Raw genomic sequence first — 13362 nt, 5'->3', positions numbered from 1 at the left:
AGGGTTTGGCTTTGTTGTTGTTGTTGGAGTTTTTTGGGGGGGTGTGGGGTGAGCTGCACCTGGCAGTACTCAGGACTTAAACTTGTCTCTGAGCTCAGGTCATTTCTGGCAGGACTCGGGACAGGGCTGACAGGTATTGAACCTGGGGTGGCTATGTTTAAGATAATCCTCCTACTATCACTATCACTTTGTACCGTCACTTTGGCTCCCTTTCTGTAATTATTTTGCTTTTGTATTTTTGGGTTTTTTGGGCCACATCCCTTTTGCTTAGAGGTTACTCCTGGCTCTGAACATAATTATTCCTGGCAGGCTTGGGGGATCATATGGGATGCCAGGGATTGGACCTGGGTTAGCTGCATGCAAAGCAAACACCCTACTTGCTGTGCTACCATTCTGTAACAGAATTGTTTATATTGATTCACAAAGCAGTTGTTTCATTCCAGGTTGTGGGGGGGGGCTTTACTGTTTTAGTACTGAATTTGTGATGAAGCTTATATACGGTTATATAAATTTATTTTGGTTTCTTATTTTTTAATGATAATGGAATGCTTGTAAGACAAATATTCTTATTAAAATAATGATATCCAGTGTAAGCTATTCTGTATAGAGATTCCATCCTGCATAGACCATGTGAGAATAATGAAATTTAGATTTACAGAGAGGATTAGATTATGGAATTAAAAAAAGGATAATCAGTGTTAGGATTTATTTTTTCAGGTCCTATGACCACCAAAAGGTTAAACTACTACAGAACTGGGGGGATGTCCTTAACCAATAGAGCTTTTTGAATTAGGCATTTATGTTGATGCTATGGGAATATTAACTTTGCTATCAACAAAATTATTCTATATCACTTGGTTTTATTCTTACTTTGCCCCCTCTGTATTTAAAAATGTGGTGAAATATAGTGTATACATTGAAATTGTTTTGCTTATGTGTGGATCTTCTTAAATTTTTCTTCTTACAGCGCTGTGTGGGTTTCTTGCTTTAAAAACAATCTTTTAAGACTCCTTTCTAATATATAGGAATACTCTGAAGATAGTAACTCAGAACCAAATGTGGATTTGGAGAATCAGTACTATAATTCCAAAGCATTAAAGGAAGATGACCCAAAAGCAGCATTGAGCAGTTTCCAAAAGGTTCTCTTTCTTTTTTTGTTCTTTGTTGTTGTTATTGTTGTTGTTGTCATCATCTTAAAGTGTCTTTTTTAAGAAATGATGTCTTAGATCAAATAAATTCCAAGTTATTTTTGTAGAAAAATCTTACAAGATTTCCTTGTGCTTACAAAAGAATTTTTCTGTGGCCTATCTTATTTTTGTTTTTCATTTAGGAACCAGGGCCATGTCTCAAAAAATGCTAATTGTGGTTCTGATTGAAGCAAATCAATGTGATGATCAATAAATATTATATATACAGCCTTGTCCTTCTTTTGGGGTTCACATAGTTTTACAGTTGACTACTCTTGCTTTTTTGTTTTTGTTTTTGGGTCACACCTGGCAGCGCTCAGGGGTTACTTGGCTCAGAAATTGGTCCTGGCAGGCTCGGGGAACCATATGGGATGCCGGGATTCGAACCACCATCCTTCTGCATGCAAGGCAAACACCCTACCTCTATGCTATCTCTCCGGCCCCTACTCTTGCATTTTTACCATTGAGTTACTTAAATGGGAAAAACAATTCTATGACTGCATAATAATCAGAATTATTTCATCTTGGGTTTGTTTTGCACCTGAAAGTGCTTTGGAACTAACTCTTAGCTCCTTGCAGGGGACCATTTGTGGCTGGTGTTTGAACCTGGGCTCCTATGTGCAAAGCATGTACTGCAGTTCTTTAAAATATTTCTCTAGTCTGAGAATCAGTTTTTACTTAATCTTTAATGAATATATTTTAAAATAAGCTTGCTTCTCCTTAAGTAAAGCATTTTAAGGCTTAAAATTCTTGAAGCTGGAGAGATAGCACAGCAGTAGGGCGTTTGCCTTGCATGTGGCTGACCCAGGAGTGACCCAGTTCGATTCCTGGCACCTATATGGTCCCCCAGCCTGCCAGGGGCGATTTCTGAGTGCAGAGTCAGGAGGACCCCTGAGCTCCGCTGGGTATGGCCCAGAAACCAATCAATCAATGAATCAATCAATAAATAAAGTTTAAAAAAAAGACTTAAAAGTCTTTTCCCTTTGTTATTGTTTTGATGACCAGGTGTCCTACAGTGTATGGCCACAGTGCTCATACACACTTGATACATATTGGGGTCACACATTTAATGATGCTTGGGTCCTAGATAACAGCTGCCAGAACCACCGTCATCAGGAATTGAGCTCATCACCTTCTGCTTTAAGACAGGTGCTTAAGCCACTGAACCATCCCCTGGCCTTGGTGTCTGCTTTTCCTTTTAAGGACATTTTTGTTTGTTTGTTTTTGGGCCACACTTGCTGATGCTCAGGGGTTCCTCCTGTCTCTGTGCTCAGAAATCGATCCTGGCTTGGGGGACCATATGTGATGCCAGGGGGATTGAACTACAGTTCATCCTAGATTGGCCGCATGCAAGGCAAATGCCCTACTGCTTGTGCCACCACTCCAGTCCCTCCTTAAGGATTTTTTTCTAACAGGATTGGTACATGGTGGAATTATTGGAAATGTTTTTCATGTATGTCATGTAAAATTAATTCTAAAATAATTCTAATCACACTGGATCTCATTAGATAATCTAGTATTAAGTTAGACTAAACCTTTCTTCTTTTTAGGTGTTGGAACTTGAAGGTGAAAAAGGAGAATGGGGATTTAAGGCACTGAAACAAATGATTAAGATTAACTTCAAATTGGTAAGATTTATTTTGAGTGGAATTTTGTTAAAAGTGAAGTAAACTGAACGTATAAAGAATAAATGTCATTGTATTCAATTCTCTAAAATACTTTGTTGATATATTTGCACACTTCGTCTGCTTTTAACTTGTAGTATAAAATAACAGTAATACTAAATTAAAAAATTTTGAATACACCTTTTCTGCTTAAGAAAACGTATTTACATGGCTGAAACAATAGCACAGCAGTAGGGCATTTGCCTTACATGTGGCTGACCCAGGACGAACCAAGGTTTGATCCCCGGTGTCTGTCCCTGAGCCAGGAGCGATTTCTGAGCAAATAGCCAGGAGTGACCCCTGAGCATCACTGGGTGTAGCCCCTCCAAAAAAAAAAAAATACAAACTGAGCAATGGTATAGCAGGTAGAGCATTAACCTTGTATATGACCTATGTTGTTTGAACCCTGTAACCCCACATATTCCCTGGAGCACCACCAGGTAAGACCCTGAGCAAAGGTCCAGGAGTAACTCCTGAACATTGTTGTTTGTGACCCCAAACACACTCCCAACCAGCCACCCCACCCCAAAACAGAAAGAAAAGAAAACTTACTTCTTATTTTGTGGACAGGGTGTGACAGCATTATTAATGACAATACTTTTCTTCAAATATTGGTATTATTTTGGAGTTTGAATATATTTTTATATTGCAGTTTCTTTTCCATTGATCAAGGAAAATCTTAGAATTTTTTTTCCTCCTCCCCTAATGTTATCATTAATTCTTCTGTCTCCTACCTCACAAAATGCGTTCATATATGACTTCTTTTTAACCTTTATTCATCTGCTTCAATCCAAGCCAAAGTGATCTCTCGCCTGGATTGTTTTGGTAGTACACTGATGAATTGATGTCTCTATTTTGTTTTGAGGCATGAGTTTTGGGAATAGAGGAGTTGCAGTCACAGAACTCAAACCCAGGATTTCACACATGTTAAGAAGTATATACTGGGGCCTGAGAGATAGCACAGTGGTGTTTGCCTTGCAAGCAGCCAATGCAGGACCTAAAGTGGTTGGTTCGAATCCCGGCGTCCCATATGGTCCCCCGTGCCTGCCAGGAGCTATTTCTGAGCAGACAGCCAGGAGTGCCCCCTGAGCACCGCCGGGTGTGGCCCAAAAAAACAAAAAAAAAGTATATGCTACACCACTGAGCCATCTGATATTCTTAGGTCTGTCCTTGCCCAACTGCAATCAATCTGTTCTCCACACAGCACAATAAATCAGATATTTTTTTATTTCTTTAATATTTAATTAAATATTTAATATGTAATATTAAATACACCATAATATGTACTATTTAATTACATCTTTAATTATTAATATTTCTTTGCACAAGTTTTCTTTACTATTATCTTATTCTGTTCACTTTTTTCCTACCCACTTCTGCAACTATTTCTAATTGTCCCCTGTTTAAACTATGATATTATTAGTTGTTTATTCACTCTAACAAACATTTTTTGTATTAGTCAAGAAAAAATATTTTTCTTCCAGTTCGGCATTTCTCTGATTAAAAGTAGAGTATAACCCAGTAGAGAAAATAATAGCAATTATATATCGCTGAATTGTGACTGCACTATTAAAGTTGTAGATTTATAGACTTCTGTAGGACTGGTTCATGATATGAAGCTCGCCACAAAGAGTGGTGACTACAGTTAGAGAAATAACTACGCTGACAATTATGGTGACAATGCCAGTCAGTGAGAGAAGTAGAATGCCTGTCTCAAATAGAGGGCAGGAGTGGGGGTAGGGAGGGAGATTGGGGACATTGGTGATGGGAAGGTTGGTTGCACTGGTAAAGGGGGCCATTCTTCTTAGGACTGAAACCCAGCTACAATCATGTCTGTAATCAATGTGCTTAAATAAAGATATTATTAAAAGAATAAATAGACTTACATGATAAACTTGGAAGGATGGTAGACAGTCCACTCCGTATCTAGGTGCTATAAATTTTACCCTTAGTAATTCTTTATTTCTCAAACCTCCTTAAGTTCTTTATTTCTCAGGTCTTTCATGTTTCCTGGAAAACTATCATAATACAAATAATCCTGCAAAGAATAGCAACATTAGCTGTGGGCACTGTTGAGCAATAATAGCAAGGAAAGAAACATGTAATGTTCAAGAACTTTCTGATGAAGGAGTAAGATAGTATCTTTTTAGCTGGTGTTCAAGACATGCATGGTTGAATTTTTAGTCTTATGACTGACTAGCTTAGTGATTTCTATTATTTAAATCAATATTTTTGTATACCTAAAATTTGGAAAAGACACAAGTTAGCCATTTTGCACACTAATTTAATTTAGCTGATAAATGTTTGGAATTTTGAAGTTTAGTTATACTAATCCACATATTCTCAGTATATAAATATGATTCTAATAATGTACTTTTTCTTTCCTCAGACAAACTTTCCAGAAATGATGAACAGATATAAGCAACTATTGACCTATATTCGGAGTGCAGTCACAAGAAATTATTCTGAAAAATCCATTAATTCTATACTTGATTATATCTCCACTTCTAAGCAGGTTAGCTCAAATTCTGGCTTTATTCCTTGTTGCTTCTCAAGCTTTTGTTTATACTAAGAGCTTTGTTCCTTTTTTTAATAGGTTTAATGATTTTATTTTAACAGACTTGTTATTAGTGTACATTAAATATACTGTATACTATTTTCTTGGGAATAGTAGCATATAATATTAAAGATAATATAATTATTTTATATCTTTAGATATTCACAGAATTTACACACAGCTTCTACAGGTTTATATTAATCTCCTGTCGTTACCATCCCAGTTCCTTCTAATAAACTCATTAGACCACTTTAGCATTCTCAGATGTTTAATACAATTACATGTGACTTGTGTAAGTTTATTAGAATGTGAAGATTCTTGGGGCCGGGTAGGTGGCGCTGGAGGTAAGGTGTCTGCCTTGCAAGCGCTAGCCAAGGAAGGACCGCGGTTCGATCCCCCGGCGTCCCATATGGTCCCCCCAAGCCAGGGGCGATTTCTAAGCACATAGCCAGGAGTAACCCCTGAGCGTCAAACGGGTATGGCCCAAAAACCAAAAAAAAAAAAAAAAAAAAAAGAATGTGAAGATTCTTAAGTAAAGATCCTGGAGTACATAAATTTATACTCGCCAATATTTTTTGAGTATTCAGTAAATGCATCTACAGAGGTTGGTGAACGCTAGGCGATGAATGGAAGTACTGATAATAAGGAAACTACACTGGGCACTGGGACTGTTAGTGGTCTTGGTCTTAGAATTTTGTTAAGAAAAGCAGTTTTGTTACTAAGAAAATATTTGTTTTTATCCCTTAAGCAACATTGCCCTAAGTGTTAACATTTTTCAGTATAATGGGGTACAATAATATTGTCTTCCCATTTAATATTTCTTAGGCTATTTGGTTTCTTGTAATGAAAACTGTTCATCTCAGAATCAGTGACTTACAGTATGCATTTCTTTTTTGTTTTATTTTGTTTTCGGGTCACAACTGGTGACGCTCAGGAATTACTTCTGGCTCAGGACCATCCTGGGTTAGCTGCATGTGAGGCAAATGCGCTACTGCTGTGCTATAGCTCTGGCCCCCTGTATGGCATTTCTTAGGACAGTTTATTAAGTAGGACAGAATACATCTTTTGCTACAACAGTAGTCCTGATTATACAAATTATAGAGATGTTCAGTATTAGAAAACATTGTCTTAGGTGGAAATATCTTTGGTATACTATTTTAAATACTATAACAACAAGGATTTAAAGATTATATCTGCTACTGCGTGCTTTCATCTATTAATGTTTTTTGTCTTTTGAAACTAAGAATAAGTACATAGTTGGTGCCAGTTACCTTTTATTTACTAGTCCATGAGTAATAATAGTGTAAATAAACTTCCTTATTCTCATGGCCTAGTTACCTCTTGATTCTGTTAAACAGAAGGCCAAAGAATGAGGAGTTCAAACAACTGTAGAGCCAGTAGTAGAAGGGAAGCAAAACAAATAGTGATTTCCAGGGGGAGAAGGACAGGAAATCTATTTAATTTGCTCAAGTTAACTCATAGTGTAGACTTGTCTTTTCTTTTAGCTGCCTGATACACAGATAAAATTGTTTTAGACTTTACTTCGCCTAGCTTTTAGCAGTTTGATTCATCCTATTTATTTGTTTTGGTGTTTTGTTTTTCTTGAGGGAGAAACCAATTTATTTCTAATTTTGTTTCTTGGGTGTTGGGACCTAGCCACTCAGGACTTAACTGCTTGCTCTGTGCCCAGGGATCACTTCTAAACCATCAGAGTCAGGGGCTAGGATTCAGTACACTTGCAGGGCAAGTGCCTTCTCTACTCTTCTCTCTCTCCGGCCCCCCTATTTGTTTGTTAAGTAGCTTGTTTGATTTTTCCATGTAGATGTCAAATAAAGAACTGTGGTAAAAACAATATATTAAACTAGTCCTATATATACATAATTCCATTAATATAATATGAATTTTTGAATTGAATAAGACTATTACTATAAGAACAGTAAATATTTTCTGGGTTTTATTTTTAAATTTCACATAAAAATAAATCATGAAACTTCATGTAATTTGATGTGCTATGCTTTATTAATTTTGGGGATAGATACAGGTAATATATCTTATGTGTGTTAAAGTTCAAAGATGCACTTTTAGTTTGCTCAAATTAACTTTATTAACAGGTACAAATTTGCTGTTTACAATTATAGAATTCTGATTTTTTATGTCAGATGGATTTACTGCAGGAATTCTATGAAACAACACTGGAAGCTTTGAAAGATGCTAAGAATGATAGACTGTGGTTTAAGACAAACACAAAGGTAATAACTTCTGTTACAGCATTTTTTTTTGTTTGTTTTGGAAGCATGGCTGGGTATCCTCTAGAAACTATATACTACAGTTGTACACCTTCTCCTAAACTCTGATTTTAACCATCTTGTTTCTCTTATAGCTTGGGAAGTTGTATTTAGAACGAGAAGAATATGGAAAGCTTCAAAAAATCTTACGGCAGTTACATCAATCCTGCCAGGTAGGAGTTTGAATTATTTTATTTTTATTTTATTGGTTAGGCCATACCCAGTTGTGCTAAGGACTTACTCCTGGCTCAGCTTAGGGTTCATTTGTGGCAGGGGTTGGGACCCTACATGGTCCTGAGGATGGAACAACTGTCAGTTGTGTGGAAGATAAGAGCTTTGACAAACTCTTTACTACAGGGGTCTCAAACTCGCGGCCCGGGGGCCCTTTGCGGCCTGCCATACAACATTTTGTGGCCCACCTTCAAATATCGTAGTATTCGTGATTATTCGCTTATCGAATAATCACAATAAAAATCACATTAGTAAGAAAAAAATTGCATTAAACATTCGCATACACCGAGCAGTTCCGTTCGGGGTATGCAAATGTATAATGCTATTTATTGCGATTTTTTTCTTACTAATTCAATTTTTTTATTGCGAATATTCGGTAAGCAAATAATCACGAATACTTTGTGCCTAGTGCAGACATCATTTCCGCTGCTCCTGCCCGCTCTCCCTTGTATTATCGGAGGCTTAAGTGAGAGAAGGGAGAGAAGTTTATTACAGAATTAGATTTTGTCATACGTTTATCATGACTTCATCAAAGCCTGCAGTAAAGAGAAAGATTGATGACGAGCACAGACAATTTCAGGAAAAGTGGGAGATCCAGTATTTCTTTGTTGAGCACAGGGGCATCCCCACATGTCTTATTTGCTCAGAGAAAGTTGCAGTGCACAAGGAATACAACTTGAAATGCCATTATTCAACTAAACATTGCTGAGGAATGTGCAAAATATCAAGGAAATGAGAGAGCCAAGCAGGTTGCTAGTCTTAAAGCATGTCTAATGAGGTAACAAGACTTCTTCAAGAAAGCAACCAAAGAGAATATTGCAAATATTGCATCAGTGGAAGCTAGTTACATGGTTAGTGAGATAATTACTAAGGCAGAGAAACCATTCACAGAAGGAGAGTTTGTTAAAAAATGCATGTTCCAGGCTGCAAGTATTATCTGTCCGGAAAAGAAAGGTCAGTTTAGCAATATCAGCCTTTCTGCCAACACTGTGACAGAGCGCATTTCTGACATGTCAAGTGACATTTATCATCAACTGCGTGAGAAAGCCAAATGTTTTGATGCATACTCAGTTGCTCTTGACGAGGGCACAGATATAACAGACACTGCGCAGCTCACAATTTATGTTCATGGTGTTGATTGCAATTTTGAATTGACAGAGGAGCTGCTCACAATAATTCCAATGCATGACCAGACCACCGCTAATGAGATATTTTGGCATCTGCGTGATGCCATTGAGAATGCAGGTTTGCCATGGAAGAGGTTTGTTGGAATAATAACAGATGGAGCGCCATTGATGACAGGGAAGAAAAATGGACTGGTGGCACTTGTTCAAAAAAACTTAAAGAGGAGGGTGTAGAGAAGGCCATTGCTCTTCACTGCATTATCCATCAGCAGGCCCTTTGCAGTAAATGCCTGCCATGTAAATGTAGCCGTGTAGTGATGTCTGTTGTGAAATGCATCAACCAAATCAGATCCAGGGGCTTAAAGCACAGGAAGTTCTGTGCTTTTTTAGAGGAAATGGTGTCAGAATATGGAGATGTGCTCTATTTCACTGAGGTACGTTGGCTAAGCAGGGGAAATGTCCTGAAAAGATTTTTTGAGTTGAGAGAAGAAGTGAAAGCCTTCATGGAGAAGGATGGGAATGCTGTTTCTGAGTTGAGTAAGCACAAATGGCTCATGGACTTAGTTTTTCTTGTTGACACATAAGCTGAATGTACTAAACAAGATGTTACAAGGCCCGGAGCATCTTATCAGTGCTGCCTATGACAACGTGAGAGCATTCTCTACAAAACTTGTGTTATGGAAATCTCAGCTCTTTTAGACAAATCTTTGCCATTTCCCAACATGCAAGGAACTTGTAGATGCAGGCATACATATACCATTCAGTGGTGAGAAATATGTTGATGCTATTTTTAAGCTAGAGAAGGAATTTGATCACAGATTTGCAGACTTCCAAAAGCACAAATTTTTGTGGACCCCTTTTCTTTGATGTACAAGATGCCCCTCCTGTACTTCAAATGGAGCTCATTGACCTGCAATGCAACTCTGATCTCAAAGCCAAGATTAGTGGAAAAGCAGACATTCATGGGCAATTTTTGAGAGAATTTCCCCCCAGTTCTCTGAGCTTTCCTGAATGTTCAAGCGCACCATGTGCCTTTTTAGGAGCACATATGTGTGTGAAAAGTTATTCTCCACATTGAACTTCAATAAGTCAAAGTACAGGTCTAGACTTAATGATGATCATCTTCAAGCCATACTGAGGGTCTCAATTGCTTCCTCTCTAAAGCCAAATGTGGTTCAGATTTGTGAAAAGAAGCGCTGTCAAGTCTCTGACAGCAAGGAATAGGCAAAAGATGCCATGTTCAGAAGAACTGTTCATGATCTTCACTCAAAGTTCTATTTATGTTCAAAAGAAATAATTAAAACTGTTAATAATGACGTTTGAGGACTTTTTTTTTGTGAAATCCCTTATGCGGCCCTGCCTCATCCCGACTTTGCCTCCTGTGGCCCCCGGGTAAATTAAGTTTGAGACCCCTGCTTTACTACCTCTTCAGCCCTATACATTTTTCCTTAATATTCTTCTTACTAAGATCATAAGGGGAAAATGTATTTGAAATATTGATTAGGAATTTATTTATTTCAAGCATCAGCCCCCCACGCCCCCAATTTAGAGACTAGGCACATGTTCTCATTGGGTGCACGTGTTGCTGCTATATATATGTGTGTTACTGGCCCATTCACATGGTGCCAACATACATATGTTGCTTGCAGCTCCCCTCTTGAAATGAGTACTTGCATTTGCATACTTTTCTACTTTATGGAATGTGCTCGGGGCGCTCTTTATTGAAATCATTGTGATTTACAAAGTCCTTCATAGTTTGATTTTAGGCTTACAGTGACAGTGAATTAGGGCCATTCCCACCACCAGTTTTGACCTCCCCCCATCAAAGTTCCCAGAGTGCATCCTACACTAGCACCCTTTACCCCCTAGCCTGTCAGTGACACCTGTTTTTTTTTTTTTGTTTTTTTTTTTTTTTTTTTTTTTGTTTTTTTTTTTTGGTTTTTGGGCCACACCCGTTTGATGCTCAGGGGTTACTCCTGGCTATGTGCTCAGAAATCGCCCCTGGCTTGGGGGGACCATATGGGACGCCGGGGGATCGAACCGCGGTCCGTTCCTTGGTAGCGCTTACAAGGCAGACACCTTATCTCTAGCGCCACCTTCCCGGCCCCGACACCTGTTTTTTAATACCCCTGGTCATTTATTCCTTATTCAGTGGAAATTATGAAGGTTATGTGGGATCCTTTTTGCCCATGAAAGATGATGTTCTTGGTATGCTGATTCCTACTTAAAATGTGTGGTATGTTTTTCACCCAGTATTAACTGTATGGTTTTTAGGTTCATTCAGAAACTAAAATTTAAAAACAAAAATTTTTTTTGGTTTACTTTGGATTGTTTTGACTAAAATTCATTATTTGCTTTTGTAGACTGATGATGGAGAAGACGATCTTAAAAAAGGTACACAGTTATTAGAAATATATGCTTTGGAAATTCAGATGTACACAGCACAGAAAAATAACAAAAAACTTAAAGCACTCTATGAACAGTCACTTCACATCAAGTCTGCCATCCCTCATCCACTAATCATGGGAGTCATCAGAGGCAAGTTTTTTTTTGTTTTTTTCTTTGTTTTTTTTCAGAGGCAAATTTGGTATGGAAAGGATAGGCACTGACTAGGGAGACATGTAGCTGTCACTTTATGTGCTTCAGTGATTGAGCCTGGATTGTTTCTGTCAAGTGGAAATTAATGACAAAGTTTTAAAATCAAAACCAATGGAATTATCGAGCCTGAGAAAGAAATTAAGTTTTTCGATTAGCAAGTTTATTTTTGAAGTAAACATTAATTGAAAATATGTCATCAGGGGCCCAGAGAGATAGCACAGCGGTGTTTGCCTTGCAAGCAGCCGATCCAGGACCAAAGGTGGTTGGTTCGAATCCTGGTGTCCCATATGGTTCACCGTGCCTGCCAGGAGCTATTTCTGAGCAGACAGCCAGGAGTAACTCATGAGCACCGCCGGGTGTGGCCCAAAAACCAAAAACCAAAAAAAAAAAAAAAAGAAAAAGAAAATATGTAAATTCTGTTCTTGAATTGTCATGATGCCTTTAAAGTTTCTGCTTCAACTGGGAATGAGTATTTGTAAATGCTTACTTAACTATTATTTAATGAAGAGTTTGCTTTTTTTGAAGCCATGTAACCAGGGACTAGTACTATTTAGTTGATATAATTAAAAATCTACAAGTTACTAACATAGTTTTTGTTTTTGTTTTTTTTATTCTTTACAGAATGTGGTGGTAAAATGCACTTGAGGGAAGGCGAATTTGAAAAGGCACATACTGATTTTTTTGAAGCCTTCAAGAATTATGACGAGTCTGGAAGTCCTAGACGAACCACTTGCTTAAAATATTTGGTCTTAGCAAATATGCTAATGAAATCTGGAATAAATCCTTTTGACTCACAGGAGGTATTTGTGTTAATAGTTCATTTTTTTTGTCAGCTGTCTTTTGTAGTAATATTCAATTTATGTATATAAACAGCTAACTCTTTTATTATATTTAGGCTAAGCCGTACAAAAATGATCCAGAAATTCTAGCAATGACAAACTTAGTAAGGTAAGATTTTATATTTCATTTAAAGGTAAATATCCTTACAATAGTTACCAGTGACCAAAGCGATAGGACAGTGGATAGGGCGTTTGCTTTACCTGAAGTTGACCCAGGTTCAATCCCCTGCATCCCATGTGGTCCCCTGAGCCTGCCAGAGTAAGCCTGAGTATCACCAGGTGTGGCCCAAAAACAAATAAAAAACCATTGTCAAAAAGAAAGAGGAAAGAACTTTTCAGAATTCAATTAATACTCCGTATTTGCTCTTTCATTACTTTTTATTTTAAAATACACCAGTTTCTGATATTTGTATCTTTGAAGTTTTTGTTTATGCTGAATACTGTTTATTTGCATATTTATGTGTTTTTATTATTTTTCTGTAGAAACTGTAGATTTTTAAAATAATTCACATTGTTTTGCCCCTAAAAAATAAAACCTTTTTTTCTTTTTTGGTTTTTGGGCCACACCCTATGACGCTCAGGGGTTACTCCTGGCTATGCGCTCAGAAGTTGCTCCTGGCTTCTTAGGGGACCATATGGGACGCCGGGGGATCGAACCGCGGTCCGTCCTAGGCTAGCGCAGGCAAGGCAGGCACCTTACCTCCAGCGCCACTGCCTGGCCCCACCTTTTTTTCTTTTAAAAAGAAAGGAATCTGTGAAAGACCAGAGAGATAATACAAGGTTTATGGTATCGCCATACACTCAACCTACCATGGCTCAATTCAGGTGTATCGTTTTCCCCACCTCAGAAAATAAAACTTTATCTCAGATAATTTTC

General features: G+C 37.8%; 1 protein-coding gene across 2 annotated transcripts in view; it reads left to right on the top strand.

Annotated features, from left to right (window-relative positions):
• Window positions 1–13362, top strand: part of COPS2 (COP9 signalosome subunit 2) — a 33046-nt gene that overhangs the window by 9867 nt on the left and 9817 nt on the right. Inside the window, exons 2-9 of one of the 2 annotated variants that reach the window (XM_049781458.1) lie at window positions 1026–1139; window positions 2738–2815; window positions 5241–5366; window positions 7568–7657; window positions 7789–7866; window positions 11412–11586; window positions 12268–12446; window positions 12542–12594. In XM_049781458.1, the coding sequence (XP_049637415.1) occupies window positions 1026–1139; window positions 2738–2815; window positions 5241–5366; window positions 7568–7657; window positions 7789–7866; window positions 11412–11586; window positions 12268–12446; window positions 12542–12594 (893 nt within the window). Of the gene's footprint in view, window positions 1–1025; window positions 1140–2737; window positions 2816–5240; window positions 5367–7546; window positions 7658–7788; window positions 7867–11411; window positions 11587–12267; window positions 12447–12541; window positions 12595–13362 lie in introns of both variants that reach the window. The other variant, XM_049781457.1, reaches the window with a different exon arrangement.

Source organism: Suncus etruscus, chromosome 10 (genome assembly GCF_024139225.1).
Source record: "Suncus etruscus isolate mSunEtr1 chromosome 10, mSunEtr1.pri.cur, whole genome shotgun sequence".
NCBI classification, from domain to species: domain Eukaryota; kingdom Metazoa; phylum Chordata; class Mammalia; order Eulipotyphla; family Soricidae; genus Suncus; species Suncus etruscus.
Note: the sequence above shows the minus strand (reverse complement) of the source record. Positions and strands in the feature narration are given on the sequence as shown.